The 14,929-nt window shown below is 37.8% G+C and overlaps 1 protein-coding gene across 4 annotated transcripts in view; it reads right to left on the bottom strand.

Moving 5' to 3' along the window:
- LOC121314092 (integrin beta-1-like) overlaps positions 1-13,480 on the bottom strand; it is a 32,077-nt gene extending 18,597 nt beyond the window's left edge. The window contains exons 1-2 of one of the 4 annotated variants that reach the window (XM_041246958.1): positions 13,101-13,480; positions 6,759-6,891 (exon numbers count right to left, since the gene is read on the bottom strand). In XM_041246958.1, coding sequence (XP_041102892.1) covers positions 6,759-6,872 — 114 coding nt within the window. In that variant the 5' untranslated portion in view covers positions 6,873-6,891; positions 13,101-13,480. Of the gene's footprint in view, positions 1-6,758; positions 6,892-12,411; positions 12,950-13,100 lie in introns of those variants that run through there. The other 3 variants (XM_041246959.1, XM_041246960.1, XM_041246961.1) reach the window with 3 other exon arrangements.
- Between the last annotated feature and the right edge of the window lie 1,449 nt (positions 13,481-14,929).

Here is a 14,929-nt window from a genome sequence, read left to right as displayed (position 1 = left end):
CAGTTGTAGATCAACAGATACAACATTTGGTTCAATCCCATCATTCACGGGAAAGCAGGTTTTTAGAAACATGCTTTGTTCAAGTTTAAAGGCAGTGTTTGGGAGTTGTAAAATGGTGGAAAGGTTAAATAGTGCATGGTGCCACTGAGATCTTACTGCATGTCATACAGAAATGCTTCTGTGTTGAACAGGCCAAGCTGCTGCTACACTATGAATGTGCAGATTATACAATTGGCTGGCTGGCATATTTCCTGCAATTATGGCAGGGAGAAAAATGGACCTGTAATACATGAGCAAGTACAGGAACATGTGTGAAAACAGGAGTAATGTTAAGAGCCCTGCTGTGAAACATTAAGCCTGTAAGGGAACTTCCATATCCCAATATGAATGGAACACAGATACAGTAGACTGCAGCTCACACAATATAGCAGGCATCTAATCTGCACAATCACATGTAGTCCTTGTTGCCAGGACAATTATCGATACTAAAGAACCACAAGTTACTTCAAAAGAGGAGTTACAGTAATGTTCAACAATGAATGTTCACACACATTACTGTACTTGAAATGTGAATTCCATGATTTACAAGCAAACAATACTACAGCACACTAGAAGATATCTGTGTGCGTGAAGCGTTATCCTGGGATCTTTAAAGCTAATCGTCAGTAAGATGCCCCTCCCCAATCTAGTAATTATTAATTTCCTTTTATTATAAAGCAGTCAATAGGGTTGGATTGTAAAATGTAGGCTACAGGTGAGGACAGGGTGGTTAGCAAGTAGACTCGTGTCTTCAGAGTTCAGCCAGCCAGCTTTTACAGCATTCATCAGTAAGTGAAAGGGAAGGATTAAAACATAACACCGCGCGAGGCGGGGAATACAGAGGAGAAGGTGTTAAAGTCTTAAGGTTTCATACGGCACTACAGTACATATTTCACAATAAATGAAGAACATGCTTGATAGTTTATTTACACCATCTAAAGCACACGTTCTCTTCAGGGTGTGACCTACTGTACATTTTTTCAGCTCCTATGTGGTACAGTTAAGCACCATGCCATGTAAAAGGGGAATACGGAGTGGGAGGTCAAAATGATGGCTTCAGTTCCAGTAGCTTGAGTTTTATTTAGTATGCATATTTAAGGCACACCAACAGTAGCACAGCAATTTATTTTTGTATTCATCTGGAAAAACATTGACTTATTTATTGTTAACAAATCATACAATGCTTGAATGAGAAATATATATATTTTTATAGTCACAACATAAATGAATAATGAAGTCTAAATAAAACTTAAGGTTTTATTTGAGTAAATGATTTGCCATGTAAAAAAGATTTCACAGTAAAGTACTGTAAAGCAAGTCCACTTTCAGGCTATTCCCATTTGCTTGGATCACATTTTCCTTTACATACTGCCCACCAGAGTGTGACTAATAATAAACAGACCTTCCTTAGACAGCCAAACTGCAAAATCACAACAGTGTTTATCAGTCAGAGTAAGGACACACACAGTAATGCATGGCTAAAAAGGTTCTGAACACCCAAACATTCCTCTGGGATGGAATCTTTAGGAAGATCTGGGCAAGCCCTGCCCTGCATTACAGACAGAAGAGCACAGTGGATCTGTTCCCATATATGGGGATTACTGGCTTCCTCTCAATAACTCACCCCTACCCCTTCTCTCCTGTCGATTACTCATTTCCGTTAACCGCTCATCAGCCAAAAAGTAGCCCCTACATCCTGAGGCCATTTAAGTGGGAGAGTGCATGCATCTTTACAACTGGAATATATTTAAATGGTGAAATGTATAACTGATGATTTTCCTGGTTTTGGATATTTCTTTCATGTTACAGTTTGTATAACTAAAGAAAACTACTGGTACTGAAACGCCACCTTTAAAAAACAACAGACCAGTATTAACCTGAAAATGACGAGTAAATGCTCCAGGAAAACACAAGCAATACCAGTAGAAGTGTTTGTAGAAGTAAAATCAACATTTAACTTTGTAGGTGCTTTGTGTCAGAGATCTGGTTGCTTACTGTATACACTACAGGCACATAACATAACTTATGCAGTAGAAAATTACTGAAAGGTTTTATGACAGACCTACACTTACTGTATATACAGTCAATCTCTCAAACTCAGTGTTCCAGGTTCCCACATAATGTACTGTACAAATTTACAGAGATGGCTTGTGGAATCAATAGAATGATAAACTACACTACCTTACATTAACAGGGTTAAAACGCACAATTGAAACAAGGTGTACTAGATTTATACCAGATCTTACATACACAAAGAGGACTGAATGTACCGTGGGACACTGGAGGACTAACGTAAAAGATAAAGCTGCAAAAATAACATAACCTTGCACTGCCCCCCCCCCCCCCGGGACTGCTAATGGAAAGCAGAAAATCACCCACATACCACTCTCTACTTTCTTCAATATGTTCCCAGTATAAAATGAATTGAAGTGAGCCAACAGCATAATGGTTCTTTAATAGAAGCATCAAGCAGCACTGTGAGGCGAGGGAAACAGGAGGAGAATATTAAATAGCCTCTCTAAACAAAGGACAATAAAAACACGCCCTCTGCTCTCTGTGCTGCTCTGTACTGTTATGAACATAAACCATATGCCTACTATATTAGGACATCTTGCAGCTCATTTCAATCTGCTACTGTGTGTTATCCATTAAGTGGAACAACCAGACATATAAATATTATCCAGTAGAGAAATAGGGTTGTATTTCATTCGATCGCAAAACAAATTACAACTACAGCAGACAGATGTAACCTTGCCTGTTTTATTCCAAAGATAGACGGAACCGTAGGTGTACTGTGCATTCAGGCTAAGGGAACGCACATAATTAAATGTGTACAGAACAGTATATATACACTGTGCATTCTCACACACACACACACACACACCTGTGGAAAAATTAGGACCACTGCAAAATTACACCGTGTAACAATTTTTTTTTTTTGTTCCTGGGTAGTAAGTGTTATTTCCTAATTGCTTATGCCTCAAAAGTATAGAAAATGGATATTATTCCCCACAAACTTTGCTTTTGTGACCAGGACAGTGATATTTCAAAATATCACTATTTCCAATGGGAAAATGGGCAATTGTGTGTCTTCGTTCACATAAAGTCAGAAAAAAACAACATATGAATCCAAATTAACATGTTTTTATACTAAAGTAATACAAAAATGACTACAAAAGATTTAGAAGCGTAGCTTAGAGATTTATACTGTATTTACAGTATAATCGTAAATCTCTGTGCATCTTCTTTCTATCTGCCAGCTGGTTGTCCCTTCCTCCCAGCAAGCTGGTCAGGAAGCTCATCTGAATCACACATGAAATGAAAGAAGAGACTGCTTATCTTGTGCAGCGTGTTACAGTACAGTCTACTTAAAAGCATGACGGAGACACGTTTTTTGGGAAAACTAAGGATTCAGCTAATCTGTAGTCATGGATTGTCACAGATTTCTGCTGGGTAGCATGATGTGCAAGGACTGTAGTTTGCTAAGGGTTGTCCGCGGGTGTATGCTTTAGAACCTGGACACAGCACAGTACATTACACCTCAGTTACAACTTCAAATGCTAAAAGATACCTAGCTGTACAGTAGGTCGCGAATTCAGCAAGAGCACCACTTTAAAGTTTTACAAAAGAAAAAGTGTGGCAACACCTTTTTATTTAAGTAAATGTTTTGTTCACAAAAATGAAACAGCCCCAGGGCCCTCATCTAAACAGAATGGTTTAGTTGATTTAAAAAAAAACAAAAAAACACCCAAAAGAAGATGTAAAGTGAATTTCATGGGGCAACCCAGAACTTTAATTGTGTAGTAACACCAAAAGATTTAGTACTCTTACCACTGCATGCAGACTCCAGTACAGCAGCTTCTACTGGCAGAGCTGGAATCTAACAAGTTCAGGCTATGTCGCATGCAGGCCTGTTGTCCAGGTCCTGTGAAGTGTTGAGGGCAGTCACACTGCCATACTTTAGCCAGGCCTTGACAAGGCAGAGTAATCCTTTCATCACCTGTGTCCACATTAATGATTAATCAGTCATCGCATTCACCAGCTGCCATGCGGCGAGCTGAGCTGTAATCACAGTACAAGGAGTCAGACGGCAAGAGCTCCATTAGAGAACGGTCAGACCAGCATGTCTAATATTGTCCTGTCTGATCCACCCGGACTAGCCTGTTTAAATGGCATCCACGCACTCACTAGTCTGTACCTTTAGATTTGTTTTATATTTATTTCTATATTGTTATAGTATAGCCATCTATCAAATATTTTGATGACAGTGTTGATAGCATGCAAAATATGCAGTTACAGTATTTAACTCTTCTACAGTAAAGTAATTGGTGGGTACAGCACAGTAGCCTGCTGTTTTGTCAGTTTCTATAGACAGCTAATGGGTCCAGCAAGTACTTTTACTAGCACCACATGTTTTAATTTTAGACCAAACCATAAACAAATGGGTAAATACAAAAATAAATGTTGGCACTAAGAGCAAGAATTTAAGTAAATAAAAAAAATTAACTAAAAATACTGTACAATAGCTGTGTTAAAACTGGATAACAAGACTCACTACCTGCATGAAATCCATGTAGCCCACAAATTACCTACGCTGTTACTGCTAGCCTGGGCTTTTCACACCTCTCCAATATTATCAATGGGGCCACGTACTATACAGCAACAAACACCCTGTTACTAAATATACATCTTCCTACGATATCTTCCAGGAGAGAGGCAGGGAGCCAACCCCAGGAAACATATTGCAGGCTATCTTGGCTGCCAGTCTCACCTGAAGGCCAAAAGCACTGTTTGCTCTCTGTTCCAGATGGGCCTGCACTACAAAACTTTTCTGGTTAACAGTGAAGATACTACAGTCAGATCTTGTTGGAATGTTTCTGTTAGAAGACATGTGGTATTTTACAAACAGTTTAAAATTATGGGTGAACTACCCACCGTAAGATGTATGATAACAAATAGAGGTCTGCTCAGGCCTAAATTTAAAACCCGATCTGAACCCGACCAAACAAATCCAATCCCGAGACCATTGAAATATTTGCATACCAGACCCAACCATCTCCACAAACATAACTCCAAACACATGCTTTTGAAACCAAGTACCTTCCATGTAGTCTATTCCCAATTTGCAGTTAAAACGTACATAAAGAAAAAAAATCTCTCAAATCACATCATTTACTTCCTTTCCTAATAATCCAACACTGCATTATTCAAATTACGACAATAACAGGCTTCTTCAAAAGTTTGTTACCATAAATAGCCACACATTAAGATGCTCTTCCAAATTCACACACTCATTTTGGTCATGCCTACATTATTTCTAACCACAAAATGAATGTTGTAAATGGCCTCTCAACAGTAAACAACAGTTATCAGAAATCTTGTCTAGTCTTTACTATTCAATTGCTGCTGGAATACTACAACATAGATTTCCTGGATATGAGTGTCCAGACACCTCCAATACTGTATATCTATGTCAGTACAGGGACACAGTTCGGTATGTATCCTTGCAAGAATAGAAAAGACACATAGAAAACACACTTCCCCCTTAACATGAACTCCTTTAAAACCCAAAACATCTACCATATTTAGTGTTAAGACAAGGCTATGTGTGGCACTGCACCACTGCAATTAGGCAAGCAAGTTTCCATGTTACTGAACTTTAGCATAATACTGAATCGCTGATCAACACCAGATCAGCTGCAATGTCAGATATTTTACTTGCAGAACTTTTTCCATGCATCCCTTTCAACAATCAGTTTCTTTTTTGGTCTTTGGCCACATACCAAGGCTGTCTATATACAGCATACCAAATATCAAGTGTAGTAAATGTCAAAATTAACTGATGCGATAAGCTGGTCAAACACAGGCTGCGCTATCCATGTCATCAAACTGGTTTAGTGTACACCACTAATGGGAGCACAATAAAGCCGTGAGCAGCTGAAACACACACTGAAAACTGACTCTAACCCACTGTGGGCAACAAGGTCTGCCTCAACCAACAAATTAACAGGTACTATATCCCCATAATGCACAATTTTATTGGAAGGAAACAGCACTCACTGGATGGATGGATTGATGCAGGACCTCATTTGGACAGAAATTTTAAAAAAGCATTTGTCCTGGCAGCGACAGCATAAGTGGCTGCAGGAGTTTTTTCAGGGGAACACATCAGAGTGCATGCAAACTTACAGCTCCTATACTAGCGTGCTACACCTTTTCTTAAATAATGAAAAAATAAAGTCACTTGGCTAGTGAATATAGGTGGGCTAAAATGTCCCTTGAAGTTTAATCCGGTTAGAAAAACGTGTGTATTACACACACACTTATCTCTCTCTCTCTCTTAGAAGCCGTTCAGTCGAGTACGACTCTCGGCCACTATGGATCAATGTTCTCCATGTCTTCCGATCTCTCACGGCTTCTTTCAATTCTGCTATGTTCAGTCCAGTATCTTTCTTGATGATATCTAGCCAGCGAGTTCTTGGGCGGCCTCTTCCTCTTTTGCCATCGATCACTCCAAGCATGACGTCCTTCTCGAGAGACTTGCCTCACATGATGTGACCAAAGTAGGAGAGCTTTTGGTTTGTTATTTTGGCCTCCAGTGAGATTTTCGGTTTGATCCGTTCCAGAACTGCTTGGTTCGTTATTCTGGCTGTCCACGGAATGCGTAGCAGATGTCTCCACCACCATAGTTCAAATGCATCGATCTTTTGCCTGTCTGCCTTTTTCAGCATCCAGGTTTCGCAGCCATATGTTGCTATTGGGAAAACTATCCCACTGACCAATCTGCATTTGGTTGCCAGGCTGATGTCTTTGCTCTTCCAGATGTTGTTCATACTGACCACTTATATCTATCTATTAAAAAAACCACAGCAAAACACCTAATTGTTTTATACAGGCAAATATATATATATATATATATATATATATATATATATATATATATATATATATATATATATATATATATATATAAAACAGCTCAATAAAATGCTAATGCCATCCAAAGTTGCATCAACAGGTACTGTGCTCCAATCACTTTGTTAGCCATTGTGTTTATGCTGCTGCATTTCTTCTGACCAAATCGTCACTGTGGTGCCAAAAGATTAAAAAAAAAAACACATATAAAAAGTTATCTTTATTGGTAATCTGAGTGACTTCAGATAATACAGTTACAGTATACTGTAGCCCTCAGACTGCTGTAACCTTTTTAAAATCAAATCTACAATATATAGCTGGCATGATTTATTGCCCTTTCACTTCAATTACATTTCCTAGCAAGCATAACATTAACAGTTCGTCGATTACCTTAATTGAAGTAATTCCTAAACAGAAACAATACCTTAGCGAGGTCTCATCAAGACTGGTTTGAAAAGGGCTCTGGATAGAACTGCAAGAGTGTAAATCACACAACAAGATGTCTGGACATGAGTCCTTCTGGACGCATAAACAATCTTGCTTCACTCACTTTCAGGGTTTGTTTACCCTCTGCCGGGTTCTTGAGTTTCAGGGGATCACCGTGGTGTTCTCTTAGCATATAACTGGTGAAGCTGGAGTACCAGGCATTCAAAGAGAATCAAACTGTCAGCAGTAACTGGGTGCCAAGTGAAGATGGTGCAGGGTGTAAACCTCAAGAGGAACATGGTGCATTACCCCAGAATCACTGGAACAGATTCAGAAATTGCAAAACATGGGATGGGGGGCATTTCAGGGCTGATTTACCCTATTCAGACATCTTGAATGCTAAATATATTGGAATTCTTAAATAAAATTGTCCCATCTTTAAATAAATGTAAAAGATTTTGAATTACGCTCCTCTGGTTAACTACACATTTCACATTTTCACTGTGTCTAAACCGCATAGATTGGGGGAGTTTACACTGGCTTAATTAATGAGAAGGAAACTAGACTACAGTAGATTAAACAAGCTGCATTTGTCACAGTTCACAATAGATAATAGATCCACATGACCATATGAATGAAACAAGCAAATGACTACTATTAGAAATAACCATCATCATCCTACTCAGTGTTGAGTGAAAGCCATTTTGCATTCAGCAACAAACACACACAATAAGCGGAAATTAAAGGTTTATATATTAAGCTGTGGGAAAAGGTGAAGAAAAAAAAAGTTCCATTTGGTCAACCACTAGCCTTTTGCAGCTTATGTCAATGTACAATACACCCACTGGGCATACTTTTAGAAAACGATTAAAACAAGAGAGCCACACCTAGGCATTAGTTACAGGATACCGCTGTGGGTGTTTAAAGTTAAACAGCTCCTTAGAATGCAAGCCCTTAAGGAATCGAGTTCCTTGGTAAGCCACTCAAAAAATAAAAAGAATGCAGAGCTTGTGGTTTCCACAGTGAAATGAAATCACTACCGAACCAGCTAACTACTACTGAGAAACCATAAACAATTACTAGCCATTGTTAACATGTTAATCAAGTAAACTGTTCAAATGAAATCAGTTGAAGCCAATCACAACTCTTATGTCTTAATATAAATTCCAATTGCTTTGAAGGAATTGGAAATGTAAAAGGAATTGGAGGGGGGAGGGGACAAAAAAAAAAAAACAAGGAATTGGTCCAACCCTGCTAACACACAAGAATATCAGCCCTGGAAACAGACTACTACACACACACACAGTAGGCTACTGTATATCCTGGGCTCATAAGCCTGTTCTCTCTTGCTCTGAGAGGTTTGGATGGTATTTAAGAGGAGGGAGATGCACCTTTCAGGGAAGTACAAAGCACTGTGTAACACGTCTGAACCCACAGCAACAAGCTTGGCCACAAACTTGCTCCAAACAGGAACTGACGACACAACAGCCAGTACATTTTAAATGCACTTTGCCTGATGAAACATGAAAGCCAGTCCTGGATTCCTCATGAATCATCATACAGGAAATGAAGGGGTGTGCTTGGCAGTCAAACCACAGACCCTGTGACTAAATTAACCGGGGGAGAATGGGATGTACAGTACAGTAGCTCCCCCCCTGCCCCCCTCCTCATCATCATCAGGCTGACTGTATAGGAACAAAACACAATAAACACATCACCGTTGGGGTCCTTAAGGAAGCTTTATTGTAAAGCTCCGGATATCACAATGAAGGGCTTTATAAAATGTGTAAGGAAGAAGCAGGATGTCACAAACACACAAAATACCCTACAGCTAGACAGTCATTCAGATTTCAAATGAACAGCCTAAAGAGCTGATATTGCATGGTTAAAAACCACATTTGCTTACCTCTGGAATTAAAACAGAAGCAGCTTGTGATAATGCAATGCATACGAGGTAAAAAAAAAAATATATCTTTAAAACAATCTTGGCTATTATCTACATAATTTTCTATGGTACAGGGTTTAATATTAAGACTATTTACTAGACTAGATCAATACATGGTAAAAGTCCACTCATTGCTACAGCAAAGGGCAAATTAAATTGCATTCACTTTCCCGATTGTTGCTGCACAAGCACAGGTTCAAATAAATATTTTCTACCACAACAACACGTTTTCAATAGACAACAGCCCAGGCCTTCAATGAAGAACCCTGACAAATGTATAGTGGGACAAAATGCATAACCTGAAGCTGTGAAGCAAAAAGTGTGCTTAAAAGGTCTAGTCTCATAACATGTTGGCAAACACCAAAAATAAATGCGAAATGTACACTTGCTTGTACCTGCAGCTATTTGCATGTCCTGACTGCCTTTCTCTAAAACTGATGTGCCCTTGAGCTTTTACATACAAACAGGAAGACTGCATAGGAAAGCCAGTGCAAAGATTTTTAAACCTGTGCAGACTTGTTAACTGAAATTAGTTCTCCATTCAACAATTCAGCCAAAACCTGAATCTGACTTTTAAAATGCTTTTCTATGGGCCATTAATATCCGACACAGCAAGCTTCAAATGTCAGAGATGCAGAAAACAAAGAGTTTAACAGCCCTCTCGTCCACGGTGGTTCCCAGTCTGGTGTGGAGGTGAACGCCTGACTGCATTGCATTTTCCAGGGAAATTCTGGGTGATAAGATGTTGCTGTTACTCGTGTCACTGTACTCTTAAGGTGCTGCACATATGCTTACACAAAAGTAAAAATGCAAGTATACCAAGAGAAGTGCAAAGTTAACTCAAGATATAAATATAATCCAAACGAGGTGGCTGCCTTAAAAGATCATCTGAAGCAGTCAACTCTTTTTTTAGTTCTCTCTTCAGTAGGTCTGTGGATTCAACCCCAGCAGGGTCCACAAACAAAGATGGAGAAATTGAACAATATTTTTGAAGTCTACTGTCTTTGTTAAATTCACAAATTGTTATAAATATTGCTTCTGATTTACTATTACGAAAGACCTGTTACCTTTGGCACCAATCGGTACTTGAGTCTCTTGTAAGGTTGGAAATAGGGTTCTCAATTTATATTTGATGCAAATCAAACATTTACATTAAGCTACAGTGGTTTTTAAAAAAAAAAAAAATTGTTTTACTGTTAACAGTACAGATTTATTTTATCAGAAGCAGATTCAGCTACTTGCTCACTATACAGTACAAACCTTTTTTTCTTCATTCTGTTCATATTCAAATAGGCTAAGCCCTAATTCCGGTGTGTTGTATAAATCCAACATTACAAATATTATCGTCTGTGTAATTTAAGTACCTTGAGTTTTTTTAGATTGAAGCAAAATAATCAGTGATTATTAAATTGATGGGTCACCTTGAATAAAGGCAGCAGCTAAATATGCCAAAGTTGCCTATTACAGTATGCAACAAGAGTAATATGAAATTAAATTGAGGGGTACCAACTTATTTATGAATAACTTCAGTATCAAAAGAAATGAAATAAAGGATAATCTCTGAATGACAATATTTAAACTATTGTACGTTATATATGTATGTTTCCTACATTGTTCCATATTGCACTCAACTTCTCTAGAATGCAGACTCTGCTTACATTCCAGTTTGTTTACAACTTCTAATTTAATAAGGTAATTTTTTAGTGGGTTGTTTCCACAGTTTTGCACACTGCTCTGTATAACGTGTGTGATTTAAAGCAGTTGGGGTATATTCAAGTTGTGTGAAAAAGAATATTTTGCATTAGAGTAATCCATCAATTTTCCTAGCAAATACCAGTTATTTTTCCAGCCACTCTTGTACTGCAGGGGCCTTATTGATCCTAAAGTCCATTTTTCTTCTTGTTGATCTTGTCTTGTTGTGAGCAGTTCTGAAATAAAGTTCCTTCATTGCACACATGGAGTACTCTGTTAGACACTACAAGCAAACCACAAGTCTACAACATGCTTAAACCATGCAACAATGTGCCAGAATGTACTATTTTTATCCCTTTTCTCAAAATTCCCAGAGTGAGGGTCGACAGACCCCCTCCCTCCCTGCAATGCACCTCTGACATTGGTGCTCTACTACATCTACTACCTTGTAAATGCCACATACCTCAAAATGAATTGAAAACCCTCAACAGCATTTGCTCTACAATTAAATTGCCATGTGCTGCAAGACTGGCAAATACAAGTACTATACTGTACTAGATTGCTATACAGTAGGCAAGAGCAATGCCAACTAGATCAGAACAGGAAGGAGAGCAAGGACAAGCTTCTTGGGACAGGCAGATACTAACACCTATCCATAACCGTGAGGTCCAGGTTTAATTACCATCTTGTGTTTTAGCTTACCAAGTAAAATGAATATGGCTAAATATTTCATGTGTATTTTTCACAGGGTTTAAAAATGCAGTAGGTAGTATTGTTGCTATTTTGCTTATTTAAAGACTCCTGAAATAAAAAATAAATATATATTAGCCAAGGTAAAACGACTTATTTTGTTTAAGATTTTTTCCTTTGAAAACATGAATCCTTTAACCTTACTTAGAACCTCCTACACTCATAACAACAATAATAATAATGTCTTGCAGTAGTAGTGTGAGGTATTAGACATTAAATTATAAAAAGACAAAGACATTATTTTCAATAACGTATGTTCAAAAAACCACGTTTAAGTTTTAAAGCTGTCTGACCTGCCAAATAAGTTAATTCAAAACGTTGTCTAGCTCCAATAGCTAAATAAATTGTGTCTGGTTTTATACACTTAAGTTCCTTGTGTGAAGAAGTTTACCACTCCTTCTGATCTGCCTATTAAAAAAAGCATGCCCCGGGGCTCCTCAGTGACACTCCCTAAATATATAAATGAAAAAACTATGCAAAATAGAAAAAAAAAGGTTTCTTAAAATGTGCATGTGGTGTCATCATGGCTTTTGTATGTAATCTGTGTAACTAGTCACACAAGTTTTTTTTTTTTTTTTACGAGGTTTTTTGTTTGTTTAAGACAAAGGAAACTACTGAAGAAAAAAAAAAAAGAAAAAACTTACCTTTGGGGCATTATAACGACGACTACGACCAGTTACTTTGATTTTAATCACAGCATTCCTGAATCCTTTCCTGGAGTTGACACGGAGTTTATTTTTAAATAGAGAGGCTGTTGTAAGATGAACGACGCGAATTACGGCACAGCACTGGATTTCTAAATAAGGAGACAGCTCTCAGGTTTTTCCATTTTTTTTTTTTTTTTTTACGGAGTCGTTCTGGAATCTGGGCCTGGTCCCAAAACATGCCTCGAGCAGCGAAACAAAAGATTCACCGCGTCCTATCTACCCACACTAAACACAAGAGGAGCCGCTTTAGAGAACATCGTTGGTTACATTTCATACACGTCGATTTAAAAATAATAAACCGGAAAAAAACGTTTCAGGAATTGAAATCTCCGTTTTTCAGTTCGCTCTCCACCCCACCCAAAAATAACCACCTTATTCCCCGGGACCTTTTTTTCTTTTTGCACAGCAGGCTCTGTGTGATCGAGCAGTAGCGTTGTTCAGTTAGTTTAATACCTTGAATGCTGTTTATTCAAAGAGTTTACACAACAAATAAACATGACATCCTTCTTGTGGAAAGTTTTTAAAAAATAATATTAACGGCTTTGGATGTATTAACAATGTTTTCATAAGACATACATAACACAAATACATAAATAACTAAAAAGTAAAATCAGTCTGTTCATTACCTTTGCGTGTTATTTACAATTAAGCAACGCTGTTTGTTGTTCTTCAAAGAAGCATAAATCGAATATGTCTGAGAGACAGTACCGTAATCCTGTTGCTAAAAAAAAAAAAAAAACTTCCAACCGGCCTGTTCTCTGCAACAGCTACACAACTCAATAGCACCGTGTTCTTGAGTCTTCACTTTATCTTTACCATAACAATCCGCTGCAATAACGTTACTTGGTGGACCAGTTTAAACACTGTTCAAACGTTCCCGATACACAGAAAAAAAAAAAAGCGAGCACAGGGTTACTGCACCCTTCACTCCAAATGCAGCTCCCTTTTCCCGAGTCAAATTGATTGAAACGCGTTACAGTCAACAGCAGCCATCCTGCCCTCCTTCGCTCCGCCCCCACAGGAAATGCCGAACATTTCACGCCTGAACCTTCTCAGCTGAGATCCAGACAATGCAAGATCCCTGTGCTGTGAGAATGCTTTTACAGAGTTCAACCAAAGGCGCTTCTTGCCCTTTGCCCTCTAGAACCAAATGATATATTTATAGGACATGATTACCTTCTTCATAACAAAAAGTATAGCAATAAGGAGATCAGGTCTTTTATTCAAAGTGACAGTATCTCTGTTCCCTCTGCTGTTGCATACTGGAATTGCAATTTTTGTAGGTGTTATCTGGGAAGACTCCTGGACACGTTGTAATACATACCTATTGACCAACAAGGTTAAATATCATATAGGATTATCCATACATGTTACCCAGTTAAATACAACCTCAAAAAATAAATAAATACAACCTGACGTTGACCTTAACTGCTCCTTCTGCAAAATTTACTCTGAAACTATGACTCGTTTATTTTGGAACTGTAGTTACTCAGATATTTTTGGACTGACCTAACCAACTATATACATACAAAAGATACATAATAAAATTAAATAAAATTTGGGATACAGCTTATTTGGAATAACAAAATATGTGAAAACAGACCAAAATGAAATCTTTCTGGTAAATCTCTTAATCTTGTTGGCCAAATTCCATATCCATAAATGTACATTCACTCTCCAAAAACCAATTTTTTTCATGTTCTCAAAAGAAATTGAACAATATGTTAGTATAATAAAAAAAAATCTAATATCAAAAAGTCATTAAGACCTATAATATATGCAAAAGCTATAAAGTATATGTATAATTATATATTGAGATTCTTCCTCCCCTGTCCATGATAATTTTATGTTAGAACTGATGTCTATTGTATGGAACTATTTTGTCTCTATTTTCTGTTTTGCTTTTCTCTTGACTTTTGAGCCAATAAAAATTTAAATAAAAAAAAATCCAGCCAGTGTAATAAGCCAGCGTTCAAGCATATTATTAGTGCACACTGAACCACACTCCTTAAGCACTGAGTGAAAGCCTGTGGTTATAGAGTCCCAGTATATGTTGGATGTACCCTCTTTGATATTGTAGAGACCTGGGTTGGGCATTTAAAGGTGGTTTCATACAATACACAAGCAGAGGCCGATCATAGGCAATGAAGGGTACTAACAGGATGAAAAAGTATTCTGAGAAAGAAAAAAAGTGAAACAGAAGATGCTGCCCCATTAAGGTATTCAACTGAAGCCCTCTTTCAAAATTAGATTGGCTAATATTGTCACCCTAGGAATTTATGAAAGTTCTAGATTTGCTGATGCACTCATTTTTCATTTTGTGGAAGATTTGATGTTTTTTAGTGTAGTGTAGTGTAGGGAATCTTAATTTAGATTGGATTTACGTTCCCTGACTTCTGTTGCCCCAGTACTTGAATTTAATTGTACAATCGATTTGAAAACTAGAATAAGAATC

The sequence above is a fragment of the Polyodon spathula genome, chromosome 4 (genome assembly GCF_017654505.1).
Source record: "Polyodon spathula isolate WHYD16114869_AA chromosome 4, ASM1765450v1, whole genome shotgun sequence".
NCBI lineage: Eukaryota > Metazoa > Chordata > Actinopteri > Acipenseriformes > Polyodontidae > Polyodon > Polyodon spathula.
Note: the sequence above shows the minus strand (reverse complement) of the source record. Positions and strands in the feature narration are given on the sequence as shown.